Raw genomic sequence first — 19,375 nt, 5'->3', positions numbered from 1 at the left:
TATGACGATAGGGCACATATAGATACGTAAAAAGAAGAAAAGCAAATTATAGAATCACTTAAGCTAAATCCGCGATGACTAAAGATTATGAATAGCTTTGGAAAATAATATTTTTCTTTAGAAATTTGTAGATCTCAAAAGAATGTGGTATTGTTCATTTTTCGCTAACAGTGCTACAACATATGAGGTCTACCCAATGAATATTCAAAATACAAATCTTTACTAAATAAAATTTGAAATAAAACAAGTAACATTTTATTTTTAAAAAATAATAATAATACAATTTTTTTTATTAATGGTAAGAATCAAATTAACTAGGCCATGTTAAAGAGTTAAGCATGAAAAAACTTTGGTTATACAAATATATTTTCCCTGCATAATTTTGTATCCTGAAAAAAAGAGTCAGTTGTGATTGCAGCCTTAACTGAATTTCCTTGAAAGTTTTCCTCATTTAGTAGGACAAATACAGAGTTTCTGGGGGATTTCAGACGGCTCTCAACTTTTATTTTCACCCAAAACTTTTGTACCAAAACCAGCGGATAATGCATATTTCATCAGCTATGTAATCATAGTACTCCCGCTCGGTTGGCATATGTGCCGTGCCATATTTCCCAACCGCCAGAAAACTTTTTGTTGTTCTTGCGACTCATCAACGTCAAGAGTCAACAGACTCGGCGACGTCCTCATCGTCCCCATCTCGTCATAGTTATCCTCGCTGGCTTGAAGTATAATGGGACTGCACTTAGGCCAGATGAATTCATTAATTATTTTCCCTAATATAATGAGAGAACGAGGAAGTCTTACTAGACTAATTAAATTGTATGCGCCGAGGCCCTGAAACTGTAGTATTTCGAATTCGATGAATGCGCGGCCAGATCTTAAAGCCCTGTTGGGTAAAAGTCTTGAGTGGCAGCCACTCGAGGCGTCCTTTCACCTGTCGCTGGCTTTTATGCTTGCCAACCAGCCCGTTTCAGAGCTCTCCGCGATTAGTTTTAGCCGGGTTCAGAAGGCGGCTTTAAGGCAGTTGCAATGCATAGGCAGCCAAGTCCCGAAGCGAGCGAACTGCGACAACAGGCCTAAAACCACCTTCGAGGCATCTGGAGCGTGCTTAGTCGCCGGCTGACATATGTATCATCGCATCTGAATGCGGCTTAAAGCGCGGAATATGGCCTCTCAGAGCCATCCCCCAGAAATAAGGCCAACTGCAAAACGCTTTTGCAAATAAAATGTATATTTTTAAAGCTCAATTTTCTCTGAGTAGTTTTATCATTAAGCCTAGTTTTAAAAAACATTATACATTAGTTTCATTTCATTTGTTGACTTAATCTAAATATAAGATATATAAGATATAAGTAAAAATTAAATATATTTTAAAATAAACTCCAAAATTAATTGTTTTCAACTTAATAATTTTCTTACTTTTTTCAGTGCTTGAGTATTAGTAGGCGCCTGTATGCGTGAGAGCAACTATTTTCCTTATTAGAATGTTGGCTTATTTTATTTCCCCCTCGCAGCGCTGTTTCTGTCGTTGCCGCTGGCTCTCTCGGCTTTTAATTAAAGTTCTATTTCCATCTGTTGTTTCGGCTCGTCGACCGAAACTGCAGCATGGCGCCTGTTATGCCTACGCCCCCTGCAAACCACCAAGCACCACCCGAGCACCACCCAAGCACCACCCAAACGCCACCCAAACGCCACCCAACCCACTAATAGTACCGCCCACCTGCGGCGATGCCGCTGGCGACTGCAATTAATTTATTTCGTTTCTCAATTCCGATGAGCAGGTTGCCTATTACTTTGTTTATCCATTAATTTCGGGTTAATTGGCTCCACTGCCAAATACATTGAACTATAGTTTTGTTTATTTAGCTTTAGATAGCGAAGAAACTCTGGAAATAGATTTAGTTTTCGGAAAGCACTGAGCAGCATTAGTTTTCTGTGAAACTTTAATGCTTCTAAAATAGAATACCACGTATTACCCTTGAAGGCCTAATGTTTTATAAATATATCTTAGCTAAACATAAGCAATAAATAATCATTAGCAGAAAAGAAACAAACTTTTGGATAACAAAGTAACAATATTTAATTTAAATCATTTAGCTCAGTTATTTCTTTAATGTAATTTAAGATTTAAAGTAAATGTTTTTGTCATCTCTTTCCATAAAAAAGGTCTTTAAGTTTGAAGTTTATCTATCTTTTTCCACCTCACCGGCAGCCATAGGCTCCAAAAATATTTTAAACATTCAAAAATTGTTTCAAGTTCACAGAGCCGTTTAAACCGAAACAAACTTGGCCCCTAAACGTGACTCGCAATTATAAATATGCAAAAGTGCGCAAAACCGCTCGATAGTTAATCCTGCCCGCCGAAAACAAGAATAACAAGAGCACGTAAACACGAGAACAACAGCATGTCGGGACCCCACCACCCACACTCCCACCCACCCACACAGGTTGACAGTTCAAGTACACGAGCTTGTCGAACAATTTTGACACAGCCATGCGATGAGGTCAACGGGGCCGCAGCCCACACGCCCATGCATTATTTTATAATGCGGCATCGCATTCCAGCGACCCGACCGCAGTTGTTGCCACCCACAACAGTGCCTGCAAACAGGATCCATACGTGGTGCGAGGTGGTAAACAGTGGTGTACTGGGTACTATCTGGTATCCTTACATAGAGGTACAATTAAAGATTTTTATTCAGAAAATAATAAAGCAACGAAGTCATTAAAGAACTTCCCAAATTCAAATAAATTATATATTTCTTTCTATTTTATTAAACTTAAAAAAGGAGTACCTTTACCTTATTATTCAGAAAGGAAAGTTCCTGATAAATGCACTTCAAAGCTCATAAAATTACTTAGAGACATCCGATTTTGCAGTGGCATATCTCTAAATGATTGTGATTTAATCCTCCAAAAATCTGTATAATCATCTTGTTTTTTATTTTTGGGTCGATTTTTCGTCATTTTTATGAGCTAACCCCTTTCCAAATTTTCGAAAAATGGCTTTGCAGAAAAGTGACCAAAAACCTGCACTTTTAAGCCCATAACTTTTCTTACAGATCTCCGATTCCAAAGTGGCATATCTCAAAATAATTGTGGCTTTATGCTCTAAAAATCTTTATTTAATCTTAGTTTGTATTTTTCCGAATTTTAAAAAAAAAAGGCTGGGTATACGTGTTTTATACTTTCAAATGATTGGGATGTAATTTTGTACAAATATACGTGTAACATAAGTACCTGTATTTATGTAATTTAGTAAAATAGCTATGAGATTTGCATCACTGGTGCTGAAGGACGAGATGTAGAATGTCTGGCATGTGGCGTTGTGCAGGAAGGAAGGATAGGTGGTATTCGGCAAGTCGGGGATTCCGGGAGATAGGGAGATGGGGAGATGGGAGCGGAAGACCTGCATAATGAAGCGCAGTGGCAAATGCGTCACATGCCGTGAGCTGTGAACTATGCCGGCAAAAGGAACTGTCAGCAGCCGGAATGACAGACTGCCACAGTCGTCTCTTTTGACCTGTCCCGAACTGTCACTGTCAGCACCTTGTGGGCTCACATTTATGGACTTGCAAACACATTCATAAATAGTTGATGCAAATTTAAGTAAATCCCTTAAAAATGGGCGTTATGGAAATGTGTTTAACAGATGGGTTTTCATATTGATAATGAATTGTAAATACAAGTATCGTTAAGTCCGCTTGTCAACGTTAAACCATTATTTCACTTTAAAATGTTCCGTTTGAAGCGGTGAAAAATTTTAATCAGCTTAAAAAGTGATTTTATCGACAATATTCTCAATTTAAAGCTTATGCGAAAGAGGATATCTTAATCACATAAATTAAGCCGGCTCTAATGTCAATAAACTATCTGCTTCATTTTTATTGAGTTGTGTAAGGATATGTTAATCTTATTTTCCCAGAATATTTATTTGCATGCTTGATATGACGTTTCATAAAAGCTGCAACAAAAAAAATAACTTAATTTGCAAACTAACTTTGTATAATGTCATTTAAGTGCGTGTGTTAATGTATCGCCATTAAATATATCGTTATTTTTGGTGTTTTGGTGATTGTCACAAATGACCAAATGAAGTGTGCGTGGATGGCTGTCAAACTTTTCGACACACAACCATTTGCAACGAGCTGTGATTAGCAGACAAATGCAGGTCAGCTCTTAATTATTCAAGTCCATTAGTTTTTTATGCCTTTAATGCGTTGTTTGATGCAAATTTGTTGGGTTGCAATTTGTTTTGCTTTTTATTCGCAGATTTGTTAGCTATTTAAAGCCCGCCATAATATAGAATGGCTAAACTTTATGGAGCATTGCAAAATGCAGTGGCAAATTGTTTTCTGAGTGTTTTTTTTTTGCAGAAACGATTAATTAAGTTAAATCCAGGTTGAATAATTTTAATTTTCACATGAAACCCCAAATGAACAGTTAATTTTCCCACATTTTTCTTTGCCTTGTATAAAAACCGTTTCCAATTTAAATAAATTAATTGAATAGTTTAAATACACTAATTTTCACGAATGAAACTTTTGACAAGCATTGATTTTAAGTAGATGCATAGTCTATTAAGTATGAAAACTCGTTATCTGCCATGTTTTCTACCGAAACATCAATTCCTATCATCAATTAAAATAGATTGCAATGTGCCATGCAAATGACTGTAATTTACCATATGGAGCCGCGAGAATCTCCTTCTCCTGAGTCCCCATGGCCAGTCAAAGCTCAATGGCAGACGACGAGCATTAATAACGCACGATAGCCGCTCTGAAGAATGCGGAACCCAGATGGGTGACAGAGCATCTGACCATCCATAAATCAGCCATTCGGTGTGGGAACAAAATGGATGCTCAAATGGATCGCCAGTTGCCGCTGGAAACGACAATTGTCGCAGGCAATTGCTGATTGACATGTGCAAATTGTAAGTAAATTATTTTATAAAAGTCAAACATTGTGACGGCTGCTATCGAAACGAGCACTTATCCGATATGTGTGTTTTATCTATTCGGTTGAGTCGACTGGGCCCACACAACGCCAAATCTGTGGCATATCCGTGGGTATATAAATATCCCCTTTTTCAGTTCTAAGTCTCCGTGCAGAGAGAAAAATCCATCGTTAGAATAATACTTTTTCGTAATACAAAACAAAATTATCTCGAAAAAACATACAATTAAAATTTATAAAACTGTTTCGTATTATTAGACCATTAATTAAGTAATGAAACTGTATAAAATGTTTTTTTACAATGATGCAAAAGAGGAATGTCAACATTGAGTAATTTTAAAAAGCTTAAGGACATTGTGACTAGTACTATTTAAAGTATTTTAGAGCTAGAAAAATTTAATATTTACACAAGCAATTACAAAAAGCGACGTACTAAAAAATAGTTCATTGATTTTCAGAATATTTTATTTGGATTCTGCAACAAAAGATTATGATAAACATAATCAATTTGGAAGACCATATTAAGCATGTATTATTTCCAACGATTTATTAGTAAAGAATTGCGAAATATTTAAGTGTGGCTTAGTCCACATATAATTTAATAAAACACTAAAGGAATCCAAGTTCCCATTTATTAATTGTTCAATGTCTATTTATTGTTAAATAATATTATTACATAATTTGATATCTTTTCTCTGTGCAACCCAAGCAGATCATATAAACTCAGTTCGCGTGTGGATTTCAGTTGATAAATCATGTGGCAATAGCGGAGTGTGGGCAGCGTTCACTGGTGTCCACATTGGAATAATTTGCAGCTTTGCAGTTCACCTCCACCACTAGGCCCACGTTGCACAACTGCCCAAGGGGGATGGGGAGAGGGGAGGGGGTATTGGGCGACAAGTGGGTGGGTGGGTCATTTGCCGCTGGCAAATAGAGCCATTAAGTGGCCTGTGAGAGTGGGCTACTTTCGCCGTTCACTGCGATACTTTCATTAGTCAAATAGCCGGACACTCAGACGCTCTTGAGGGCGGCCAATTGGCCTCCGTGGAGTTCCGCCTGCTCGTCAGTGGGTCACTTTGCTACTCAGTTACTCAACCACTCAGTTACTCAGCCACTCGGTCACCCAGTCAACCAGACTCCCATTTAATTTTATGCTGCATGCGTAGGAAATGCGCTTAAATTGCCACTAATTGCAATTTTGCTGCGAAAATTGCGATGCAATGAACGCGAATTAAATTAAAACGCCGCCGCCGCACCGCAAATATATAATTTGTCCACTTCTCTCTTTATTTTTGATCAGCATTTGTTTGCCGAGCTCTCAATCAGAAACGGTCAAATACCTATTGGCCGGCAAAATATTTAATCAATGTAAATGGCATTTGCCATCGCCACCGCCTCCTTCCATTTAATCAATCGACATACTGTCGCCTTTTCTGATGGCGGTGGCGCCTCATTTAATGACTGTTATTGCGATGGGGTATACGTAATAAATATACTGGTGCACGTTTATATTTGCACTGTCGTGGGGCAGTAATTTATATAATGTGTAATATTCACTTTTGTTTGCCATCAAATTTGCCAAAAAACCACGAAGCATATTTTAATAGACTGTTGTTTTAATTTAATGAATTTATTTGTTTATTTTGTTCAGCAAAAAGCAAAAAAAGAGGTTTCCATTGACACGCACATTCATTCATAATTGAGTGTGATTTGAAAGAAAAGGGTAAATGGGCATCTCAGTTATTGATTTCATTTTTTTATACCACGCTCTTTTGGTTAACTAAAAAAAATGATAGAATTTTCATGAATCTATCAACGTGCCCCTAAATTATTTATTTTTTTGTTTGCTGAAAAGGTTTAATAACAATTTCATGATTTAGCGGGTTATTTAATGATGTTTGTTTCAAAACATTTTTAAGTTCAAACCCCTGAGATTGCTTAATAAATAAATAAATATTTTCCGAGAGCATCAAAGCACTAATTCATTTACAATAGTAATATTTCTAGCCATGAATAGCATTGAATTGCTTTGCATAACGTGAGGCAATTAAATGCAATTTGTATCGAGACTCATCTGCGAAGTCATAAATAAAGTATCCAAGTATGTGCGATGTTTTCCACTTGGCCTCAATCATTTATCACCAGCATTACAAGCATCGCCAGCAATGTCTCCCATTGGGATTGTGGCAGTTGATTGTCGTCGTTGTTGACTCAATCCCAATCCGGTGACTGACGTCATGGCCTGCATTTGGGAATCCTCTCCTGCAGTGACGCAGCTGCAATTGCCGTGGCTGGCGCCAGTGGAAGTCCCAAGGCTGCTCCACCAGCCATTTGGTCACCGTTTTCGGGCTGCCACCCCCTTTTTCTAGCGCCTGCTTAGACGACCTTGTCCCGAGCAGCAGCAAAATAAGCGACAGTGCCAAATATCGATTGAAGCTGCGTAATGCATTTTTCAGTTGGCCAACCTCTTTGGTAGTCTGTTGGTCTAAAGCGAAAGCGGATCAAGGTCGCCGATTCATGTGACTCATTTTGAGGTGAATTCAAACCAAAAGCACAGCAAATAAACATTTTATTTTTAAATTGAAATTAACCTTTTCAATTATCCTAAATGGCTTGTAGAATGAAGTCCAATAAAAAGCTTTTATTAATCTATTTAATTAGCTTTCCGCAGTATACTTTGCTTATTAAACAACTTTTATTTGTTTCCAATAATTTATTACTAATAAAAAATGCCTGTGAAAAAAGCTTAGATTAAATCAAAAACATATTATTGAATCAATTTGCAAAGCAATTAAAAATAACTATTAAAGCACATAATAATTAGTATATTTTTCATCTTAAAAACAAATGTTATAAATTATATAATTTATTGAAAAGCTGCAATTACTTTAAATCAATATTATAAATGAGTCTGTTATTCAGGGCTGTTGTAAGCCTATAAAAAGGTTATTTTAAAAGATATTTTATTTTTGAAGTTCGCTAAGTTTACTTTATGAAACGGACTTCGAATAAGACCCACATTCCGTGCCGTGTGTGAGAATGTCTCACCAAATCAGATTCCTTCACTGGCACTGCTCATCTGCATCTGTAATTTCGTGGTCATTTAGTCGGTGTTCGATGGACCGCCAGAGGATTGCGGTTGCATCCCCCACTCGGCATTTGCGTTCTGATTATGTTGTTGCCTTTGATGTAACAACACCGCCATTGTTTCGGTTAATTAAAATTTGTGGTTGCCGCATGCATGCCGTTGGCTGGGTGTGCAAATCGCACTAAATTAGTGCGGACTCTTCAGCTCGGTTTGGTTCGCCTTTTGGTTCTGGTTTTGGTTCTGACTGTTGCCTTAAATATTTAATATGCAGAGCTCCGATGCGGACGGGCATGAAATTGCCGCACTTGAAGCATCCTGGGCAGTTCGCTTGGAGTCTGGAGCTGGGCAAGAAGATATCTGCATTCCAGCAGAACCAGTTTGGCCTTCCCTTTCCATATCCCCATCCCCATCCTTATCCTCAACCTCTATTTCGATGCAGGCGCGGTGATTCATGCACCATCCACCAGACTCGGCAGCGTCCGATTTGGCCGTCTTTGTTTCGCCTCTCTTTATTTTACTTTGGCTTTTCAGTGTCGCGAATCTCTTGGATTCCCACGCCGCGAAAAAAAAAACGTATATAGCTAGAGCAACGGGGCGTATACGTAATCAGGCTAGGGTCGTTAGCCAGTTGGCCGGCCCCGAAAACTTTTCGCATTTTCCAGCCACGCATGCCAATCTTTTCATGACAAACTTCAATCGCCATCAGCCCGGCGGTTCTTTCCCCCCAGCTGGTGCCCCAGTACGCAAAAATCTTGTTAAGCTCTAAGCCCCTTTCGCTGCCACCGATGGCAACTATTAAACTTGTTTCCTGCTTTTTCCAGCCAGCGATGGGAGAACAAGGAATCTTATAGAATTTATGGCTGTCTCTTCGAAGGGATCGCAAAACTTTTCCAGCAAAGTTACAGCTGAAAGTTATTCCTATCTTTTTTCGGCAGCTTCGACAGTCTTACTGAAAACTCTGAAGGATTTTCAGTTTTTCTAAGCGAAAGTTAATCTGAAGTTATGTATAGTTTTTTTTAGCAGTTGGACAATCACTTAGTAGCTAGTTGTTTGTCATAAATAAATTTATTATTCATTGCTAAGAAAATATCCTTAGTGTGAAAAACTTTTTAAAATAGTTAATGGACTTGTTTTAAACTTTTTTACAAAACGAAAAGTCCAGATTTTTGTTATGTTAAGATCCTTTGTGGATATTTTGTAGGATATAATGTTTTAGATATTGTTAGGAACTTTACAATGTGACACACATATATATACCATTTGATAAAAAAGTATTCAAAATTTGTATGACATTCCAGCTTTTATCTTAAGCTACAACACTTATGCAAGGATAAGATTCCGATCGGGTATACAAATATTCCATCAACATAATGTGGTTCAACAAATTTTGAGCAGAACAACCTCCTGCGAAGTCAAAGGCGATGGGATCGGCGATAAGGAGCCGCGACACACGACAATGGCAAGACCCCAAAATCGGCATAAATAAAAAGCCCAAAGATTTGTGTCTTATGGATAACGTTTGAGCTACTACACACACACTCAGAGAGTGGAAAGTGAGGACTTTGGCTGGAACCCTTTTGGGGCCACAGCAACTTTCACGCGTTCCGCCGAAGACAATGTTATCATAGGCCCATATTTGTGCAGCAGGATGCGGAGGGCAGGAGCAGAAGAACAAGCAAAACTCGTATTCAAAAAAAGGCCGGTGAAAAAATGTTTAGGTACCAAAAATGAAAGAAAACGAGCCACAGAAATTCCAGGCCAAAGAGGCCGCCGCCCAGGCTCGTTCAGATACATTCACGCAGATACTGATACAGATGCGAGTGTGTGTGTGTTGGGGGGACCTCTTCATGCGCAGACGCGCAGGCAGAAGTTGCACGAATTCGCGAAATTGGCCACCGCAGCAGTCGCAGCAGCACCAGAAGCCACGGCTCTCGGGATACATATTGAATTTCATGGATTGGCATTGCCATTGCCATTGCCATACCCAAAGCCATCGCCTGCTGACCTTTCCCGAAAACCCTATGGCCCCAGATCGGCGTTGAGTTATTAAACAACTAAAGCGAATGCGAGCGCGCTGCTCAACTTAATTACGGACGGACGGAGCTGGAGAGCAATGTAAATTGCCCGGACGCCTGTCGTTTATTTATAGAAAATAATGAATTGAACAGGTGAGATCGAGCCGATGATAAGCATAGAAATTCCAGCATACCCGCACACACAGGCGGACCAACTGAAGCCGAGGCACAAGGCACAAAAACAAAAGCAAAAACCGACCAAAGGAAGCTCAACTGCAGTTGCCAGAGTTGGCATTGCGAAATCGGCGAATGGCGAACTGTGAGCCGGGCAAAAAGCAGAAAGCAATCCAATTTACTGATTTATTTCTTATTTTACTTTGACTATGAAGCAGCGGCAGCAGCAGAAACAGAAACCACAACGGAGGCAGTCACGGCAGCGGCTTCTGAGCCTCGAACTCAGCTTCACATTCAGCTATACACTGAGAGAATAAATAAGAAGTAACACTACCATGTTGTTATCTTCATTTTTGTATGGTCTATGTAAAAAATGAAAAGCACATATTTATACATCCATTTAAGGAAATGTATATTTGAAAATAAAATCTTTAAGAAATATCCTATCTTCATAAAATAATAAATATATTCCTTTTTAGTATCAATAGCAATGAAAATTTGTTTTTATAAAAAAGTAGATTCTGAGTAAGTCTCTGTAAATGCTTTCTATTATAATATTAAAACCACATTATCCATTATCTCCATTTTGTCTAATCACTAAAAGGAATAAAGGTCGTATGAAGATCAGCTATCTATTAATATATGGGAATTATTCATTAAAGAACTTTATACGTCAATGGTATTTCAAATGTCGCATTGGAAGACTAATTTGGCTCTGATAAACGACTGAAATAATGACTAATTTTGGTGATTTTTTTTCGCTGTGCAAAATCCAGCTTCAGTGTCAGATCCACTGCTCAGTTGGTTCTCCTCGGCCGATGTAGTTAGTGGGCTCTGGCTTCGCTTTGATCTTGATGCTGGGCTGCGACGCCTGACAACGATGACGAGGCACAGCACCCGCCCCCGCCCAGGCCCCCACCACCATCGGCATCTACATCTGCCAGCCTCAGTCAATACAAAAGGCAAGACAAAAAGAAGTCCAGAAAGGCAACGTAAAAAATGCAGAAAGGGAAATCCTTTCTGGTTTGAAGAATATGATAATACACTATTCCAATTTAAAAATAATTTAAAGTTTCACTAAAGAAAACAAACTATGCTCTTGGTAATATTCCAACAAATCTCTTCCAATAGTCTTTCGGTTGAAAGAAATTTGGGTAGCACACAGGAAGAAAGCAAAAATTTGATCCAAATTATTTTTTAACAAAAAAAAAAATAGCATAGTTTTTAAATTTTTTTAAATATAAAGGTGCTAAACATTAATACATAATGAAAAATGAAAATAGTACCAAACTTAATATAAAATATTCAATTAAAACTATTCTAAATTTTAATATAACTTTATAAAATTTCATTAAAACAAAACGAAAGGCAATATGAAGAAAATGTAAGCCCAAAAATATCCGCAGAGTAACAAGAACGGGGAGAAGGAATCGGGGCAAGAACAATTTGAAGATTCGTGTAGGCAAAAGCTGCTGGCTGCTGCCTGCAGTGGTTGCTGTTGTTGTTGGCTGCACAAATGCAGATGCCACGACATTATTTTTGCCACTTGGCCGATGGGAGCCGCTCCACCATCCAACATCCACCATGCAACATCCACAGCCACAAAGCGATGACTTGGTTCGCATCTTTGTCGCTCATGCTTTATTTAAGGTTTCATGTATAAATATTTTTATTTATTGTGCAACACATTCGCACACGTTGCGAGCTTCGCTTCGGGATGCCTTACTGTATGGCACGACTGCAACTGCAACGGCAGCAGCAGCAGTCGCAGCAGCAGCAGCAACAGCAACAGCAGCAACACATGAGCAGCAGCAACAGCAACGCGACCCGGTCTCAAAGGCAATGGCAACAATAATGATGATGATGTGTAAACTCGCGGTGGGACGCTTAATTTCTACCTTGGCCAAGGCTTGGATTCGGGATTGGTAATGGGTATGGGGATGGAGATGGGTATTGGGTTCGGCTGTGGCCATCGACTCGTCATGGGTAGGGCAAATATAAATACCCCTGTGCCCGTATTTATATGCCGCATCTGTATATACTTGTATTTATTTATGGCAGAGTTCTTGAGGCCCCAGCACTGTTGCACTGTTGCCAAGTGCATTCTGTCCATCCGTCCATCTGTCCATCTGTCCAACCGATGTGATATCGGCCGCCGAGGGCTAGTTTATGGGCCCGGTCAGGAGTCTGGGCCCGTTGAGTGCAGTGGGAACTCCACAGCCGCCGGTCGAGATGCGAAAGTGATAATACAAATATGATGGGGACCATCAAAAGTGAGTGGGCCAACGGTGGGAAAGTGTCTGCGGTTCTCGGGCGGGTTCTACACTTCGTGACGGCAGTGGGTGTGAGTGCATAAAAAAAGGTTATAAATGTTCTATTTATAAATCTAAGTGGGTGCAAATGGGCATTACAAAATGTATATAATGTTGAGCGTTAACTGAAAAGACTTTTAATGTCTGAGTAATTAAATACACAAATTTATTATTAGATTTTATGACTATCATTATTCACAAGGTCATGATACAACAATCTAAATAGCATAGCAAATGGGAACCAAAGAATAAAATGTAATAGGACTACATATTTATGTTAATTTAGACTAAAGGATTTTATAATATTAAAATTGATTAATTTAGTTGTATTTTATTTAAGATCTTAAGATCAGCCTTTCTGTCTCACTGAACATCTACTTTTTAGAATACCTTAAGGAAATATGGAAATTCCTCCTTAATTAAAAGCGTGCTTATTCAATTTAAGACAAGGAATAATATTTCAAAAAGAAGTTCAGCCTCTTAGTCAAGTTCCTCTTCTATTAAAATATCCGACACGTTAAGCTTATTACCTTATGACGACATCAACAACCGACTTATATTACTGCCACCCAGGGATCCACTCCATTCCATAGCCTTTGTCATTACTATCATCACAACAATCATCATCATCGTGGACTGGAGCTATCAGCAACCTAGACCCAATCATCAAGAGCAAGAACAAAGGAAAAAAATCGATTTCATTCATACGCAATTGCGTTGAAATCTGTCAATGACACGTTCTCGATGTTCGCCTGCCACCCCCCGCACCTTCACCCCACCCCAAAGGGAGATCCACCAATACCAATACCCGTCCAATCCCAGTCCCAATCCCCTCACCCACCCAGAGGCAGATCCACTCCGCCCGTTTCAGTTCCTCTATCCGTTTTCCTGCCACTGACAGACCTGGCCCAAAGCTCTTCCATTCGAACTAGTAGCACCTGTACAGGGGATTCTGCACAGAGAATAACTATAGAGAAAATCCTACTTTGGATTTAGGTGAAATAGATTATAAAAACATAATAACTGCAGTATCATACATATGCTAAGAGTACAAATAACTTTACTGATTTTATACATCTAGAAATATATCTAAAACAATGCAAAATCTGCTTTTTAGCTTTTATCACTTGAACCTAGAAGTTTTCTTTTTGAAAAGTTGCTATTCTGTAGCTCTTTTAATTTAACAAGTCCCAATTAAGAAAATTCTAAAATACAATACAAAATATGTACAAGCAACCAAAAAAATGAAACGGTAATTTCAAATAATAAAATGCTCTAGAATATGCTACATGTAATGAGAATATTATAAAGATTTTATTCATTTCATATATATAAAGTAAATTTCATAAAGTACCTGTTAAATGTTTAACAATTAAAATCGCGGTGTATGTTCAAATTTTATAAAAACTCTTATTAATTTATATTCCTGATTTTTTGCAGTCCCTGTCTTGAAATACCTTGAATTGAGATATACATTTTTCTCTGTGCAGGCTTCAGGTTGTAGAGGAGAGTGGGGGGAGGGGATGGCTAGTGGGTGGAAAGGAGAGGCAGGGCGCACACTCATCACGGCCATTGACAAGTAGCTGTCAGGCAGAAGGGTCAAGGGGGAAACACGAACGAGCGAACGAACGACCGAGCATCAGGACCACTTTTTGACACAAGTAACTGGGCTGAAACCCTTGCCCTCGGCCATGAGGGGGTTGGAAGGGGGTGGTGGAGGCTTGGTGGATGTCAGGTGAGGGCGGCACACGCATCACAATGTGCCAAATCAAGCACAAAAATCCAATATCCTGCAATGAAATACAATTACACGGTGCACACAACTCGATTTGGCCCCGACCAAAGTCACTAATAATTTTGGCTTACCGAAAATAATTGGCATAAGTTGGAAGGTAATAACAAGGTGTGAAAATAATGGCCATTCGGGACTTTTCTGGCAGTGTAGGGCCTTGCATTGATTGTTACATGATGAAGTGCTATCGATGTCTGTTTCGTTTGACTGATTCTCAGATTCGATGGAAAAACGAGCAGCCCTCGAGCGGCGGCAGGTGTGTGCGTGAGTATCTGTGTAAGTGAGAGTATCTGTGTGGCAATAAGCGACTCTGTGTGGGTATGGAATTTAAAGGCCCGGGCACTGCAAGTGCCGCCCAGGTCTTTAAAAGTGTAAGAAGACGAGGCTGGCATTCAAATCTCTGCCCCCAGCTCGATGACTTCACACATTCCACAGCGAAAGAGGGGGCCACAACGAGAACTTCCTTGAAAACCCCTGTCTAAGCCAAGTGAAGAACTTAAACGTCGAACCAGTTTTTGGTGAATGAAAATCAACAAACCCAAAAGTTGCACAAACTCCAAAAGAAGCAGAAGAAACCCGAAGCGACCGAAGTACAAGAAAACGACGATTGGTGGGAGGGGGTGGAGGTGTGGAGCCAAAGAAGGGGCAGCCTGCCAGCTAAAATATAATAAAAAGAAATTAAAATAAAATTCAAAAATGTGCAAAACGAGACCGAGAACGAGAAATGCTGCATGCCAGTCTTCGGGAACAAGGGAGCGGTACTGGAGAAGAATCTCCATGGAACCTGTTGGACCAGTCACACAAACACACAACACACACACAGCACACACAACACTCAAACACACGCACACACACCGAGGGAAAATGCCACCAACGTGTTTGTGCCAGGATAAAAGGCAAGCCGGGTCGAGCTCTGGTCTGGCCATCTCTTTCTGGCCCGCTCCGGAGGATTTCAAGTGTAAAACGCTGTCGCTTGTGGAATGCGCACACACACACACACACACACACAGATACATATACAACTGCATAGATAGCCCAACATTTGGCCACATTTTGCTGCACTAAATCAAGCGTTTAAACGAAATTCGAGTTGGCCCAACAACTCGAAGCGCTCATATTTTGCTGATCGCCGAAAAAGAAGAACCATAATTTATAGATGCCGTTTGACTAAATTCGTTTAATTCCAGTCCTACCAACACACACCTTGGTATATGTATTATGTATTATGCCTACATTTTACCTGATACAAAAAGGCCAGAGAGAGAAGTAAAAGGGTTTCGGTTTTGGTTTCGGTTTCGGTTTCTTTGGGACCTTCGCTCTCATCGATCGTTCCGTGGCGTACATTATAATTTATAACTTTATCTAAACGATGTGGTGGTGTTTAATTTTCGACCTCACCTCTTTCAGCTCGTTTTTTTTGTTTGGTTTTTTGTTGCCGTTTCGCCATCCCATCATCATTATCATCATCATCACCATGGTTGTTTCTGATGTGGATACGTTTCATTGGAGAACTGTTTCCGCTTCGCATGACTCACTTTTCGCTGTTAGCCCCGGGTCTTAACTCTTTTTTCTTCTTATTTTTTGGGAGGTCTTTCTTTATCGCACACTAATTTGAATAGGATTCCATTTCGTGATGAACATATCACCGGCAAGGGAAAACAACCATGGGGGGTGGGAGGGCGTTTGCGCCCAGCTGGACGCCCGCAACTGACCACCGGGAAGTCCGCTCCTCCTCCTCGGACATATCTTGTTAATGAAGAAATAGATACAGACGCCCCGAGACGCCGAGGTATTTAAGATCGAGGTCGGTGCCCGCGGGGGTGACGAGTGAAAGTCAGAAGAGAGTCGGGTCGTGCATTGTCTGCCACACCGCTGCTGCAGCCTCAAGACAATCGCTTCGTTTTGCAAATTGCAAAGGGCAAAAAATTCCAGAAAATAAAAGATACAACCACACGTGCTGTGCGAGGTCATGACACGGCTATCCATTTAAATAGAAATGTTTAGCCCTAGGAAAATACTGGCTGACTGCCTCTTCAAAGGCGTGAAATCCGAGCCTGCGCCGCGAGTTCATCAAACCGATCGTAAAACACAGGCAATGAAACAAAATTAGAACTCATTCAGCCATCAATTAAAACCGAGCATGCAAATTTTTTCCAGCGGCATCGATAAAAGCCCGGATTGAAAGCCACCGAGAACACGAGAAGACCACTGTGAGATGGATTGATTTACGTTGAATATGCAAATTGCAGAGAACCACCGTTGAAAGCTTTTAGAAGAGTATTTCGAGAATTCGAATAAATATTTAGGCCCACTGGCCAGGGGAAGAAAATAATCAAGCCAGCTCCTGGCAGATGATTCACAAGTGGGAAACTTGAATTTGGTTTAGTGAAATGTCGGATGCCATAAATAAATTTAACCAATAATTAAAATGGCTAGGGTGTAAACAGGATACACGAAGATATGTTGGGGATGCGTCATATCTAAAAAGAAGTTTGTGGTATTTAAATATAAATAAATATTGACATATATTGACTTTCCATTACTCATATGTATGTTTCAAAGAAAATAATATAAATTTATGAATAAAAGCGGAATATAAAAATTAAAGATGTAGGAAAACATCCACATACATTTATTAATAACGTATAATGTTTATACTTAATACTTATACTTATTATAAATTAAATAAACAATTTAATAGTTTTAATAATAACGATTTGTAATTGCTAATCAATTGATTAGTAGTTTTTTGCTAAGTGCACAATTTTTAAATTTAATCAAACCTATTATTATCCTAATCGGTCAATACATGCTGTATTGGATTAAAAGTAGTAAATATTGTCAGCTTGAGCCCTACAAATTTGTTATTCGATGCGATGCCATTAGTAATCCATATATAGTTTAATTTATAATAATTAAATAACTAAAATGCTGTATTCCACTGTTAATTAGAGCATTGCACCACTGTGCCAACATCTGTTCTCGTGCCATGTGCCCGCTCTTTTCTCTTTAGTCCGTAACAGAGTCACCATATGGGGGTGTTCTCTTAGTCACCGAGTACTCGGCTCTCTCTCAACCTGCCTCTCTTTCGCTTCGTGGGGCACTCACGGCGAATGGTTGATGTGGATGCGGAGTGGCCAAGTCAATCGGTTCTTGATGCTCGTCGTGAAAGGTTCGTTGCGCGCGCGGAAAAACTGAAAAGTCTCGAAGCGAATTTCGAACGGAAAAGTGCTACAAAATAAGGCGAGTGCAATTCCTCGACCTGCGAACGCCGGTGGCTAAGGTTGCCAAGAAGCCTCGCAATTAAATCTATTTTCGCCGACATTAATACACAAACCGAAAGCAAAAACAAAACGCAATCGCTGGCAAATCAATTGCTTAAGGAATTGAGTACTATTTACGTATGTTATGTCATGGAAAGTCTCTGAGCAAATCTCTTGAATAAGTTCGGAAAATATTTTTGTGAAATTTTTGCAACCATTTGAAAACTACACATAAAAAATAAAAGAAAAACAAAAAGTGCCAGACACGCGCGTAATTTTTTGCACAATTTTTCTAGCGGCGTCGAAGAGAAACTCCGCGCTCTCAGCGTTTCCTCCTCCTCGTCCTCCTCCTTAACCGCCCACCAGCTCACGTTTACTACCACTTTTATTGCTAACGCGTGTTTTTGGGGCCTTTTGTTTTGTGCGCTCGTATTTGTTGGCCGTGTGTCTCAGTGTGTGTGCGTGTTAGCCGGCAAGTGCATTTGTGTGTGTTGCCGCGAACAGCTGTTCACCAGACAGCATGCAGAAGTAAATACGAAAAGCGAATAGTGGTGCCCAGATAAATCGCAATCCCCAATTCGCGGTTTAAAAGATAAATCTCAGAGTTCAATCGCAAATTTCGCAACAATCATCCATCAAAATGGCGGCCAGGAGCATCCGGCTGGCGCAGCTCTTGCTATTCACCCTGCTCTGCGGTCTAGTTGGCCTGTCAGCCGCCAAGCACCTGGATTTGGACGGGGGCGGCAGCTCAGTGCACCACCACCAGCACCACCAGCACAGCGCCACCACGCACCACCGACGTCGCCTGCAGCGGGACTCGCGGGCAAAGGACGCGGCGGACGGACAGCCCCACCAGTGCGAGGTCGTCAAGAAGTACTTCGAGACGTTCGACATCAAGTCGAGTGGGACTTACAACGAAAAAGGTAAGTTTCACATCAGCCCAGTGGCCAAGATATCGAGAACACACACAGAGTTATGCGGGCTAGAAGCTTAAGAGTCTCCATCCCCATCTACCGGCACATATTAGTTCCTTTGGGCATCGTCTCCTAGTTCTCACAACATTAAGTTTAGTATATTTTTCAAACAATTAAACCCCTTGAAACAAAACCATAAAGTGACGTTAAAAATAAATATATGCAAAATTTGGACAAAAACTCATAGCTTAGGGAAATGACGATTCGAAATTCGCACTATCGCAGTACGTTTTTTTGGGTTTTCAAAACTTAAAAAAATATATTTTCCCATCACTCATGGTTTCCGATTTATTATAAAATATTTTATATTGAATACCCAAAAATGTGAGATTCAAATATTATGATTTTTTTTTTGGAAGTATTTGAAAAGGATAATATCTACAGAGGAAATGAATATTCTCAAGCACATTACAAAATTTTTGAAGTTCAATTTAACAATTTTATAAGTTTGGTTTTACGTAGTTAATCTTAAGCCCGAATAGAATTTATAACATTGCATTAATCTTGGCATAGATAAAAGATATTCATCTACCAGAAAACCATCTCTTCTACTCTATTTTCCTTTTGTGAACAATTCATTGCCACAATGTAGGACTTAACTTTAAACCGCGCCATCAGGCTTAAATACTTCAACCGGGTAAATCGCGCGTCAGCCAAAGTTTTGCCATCTTGCAGCTGCAATTTCTCTTCTTTCTGGTTCTGGTTCATCCCAGCCCCTCATCCGGCCTCCGATCCCCGCCAGAAACTAGAAGCATATGCAAATTCATTGAACTGACTGAAGTCCTCGAGCGGGCAGCCACT

General features: G+C 39.8%; 1 protein-coding gene across 1 annotated transcript in view; it reads left to right on the top strand.

The window, feature by feature from the left end:
* Positions 1-17,497: 17,497 nt before the first annotated feature.
* The window catches only part of LOC108053284 (division abnormally delayed protein), a 70,636-nt gene continuing 68,758 nt past the window's right edge, over positions 17,498-19,375 (top strand). Inside the window, exon 1 of the mRNA XM_017135885.2 lies at positions 17,498-18,523. Within this exon, the coding sequence (XP_016991374.2) occupies positions 18,241-18,523 (283 nt within the window). The 5' untranslated portion in view covers positions 17,498-18,240. The remainder of the gene's footprint in view (positions 18,524-19,375) is intronic.

This window comes from Drosophila rhopaloa, unplaced genomic scaffold (assembly GCF_018152115.1).
Source record: "Drosophila rhopaloa isolate 14029-0021.01 unplaced genomic scaffold, ASM1815211v1 contig_163, whole genome shotgun sequence".
NCBI lineage: Eukaryota > Metazoa > Arthropoda > Insecta > Diptera > Drosophilidae > Drosophila > Drosophila rhopaloa.
Note: the sequence above shows the minus strand (reverse complement) of the source record. Positions and strands in the feature narration are given on the sequence as shown.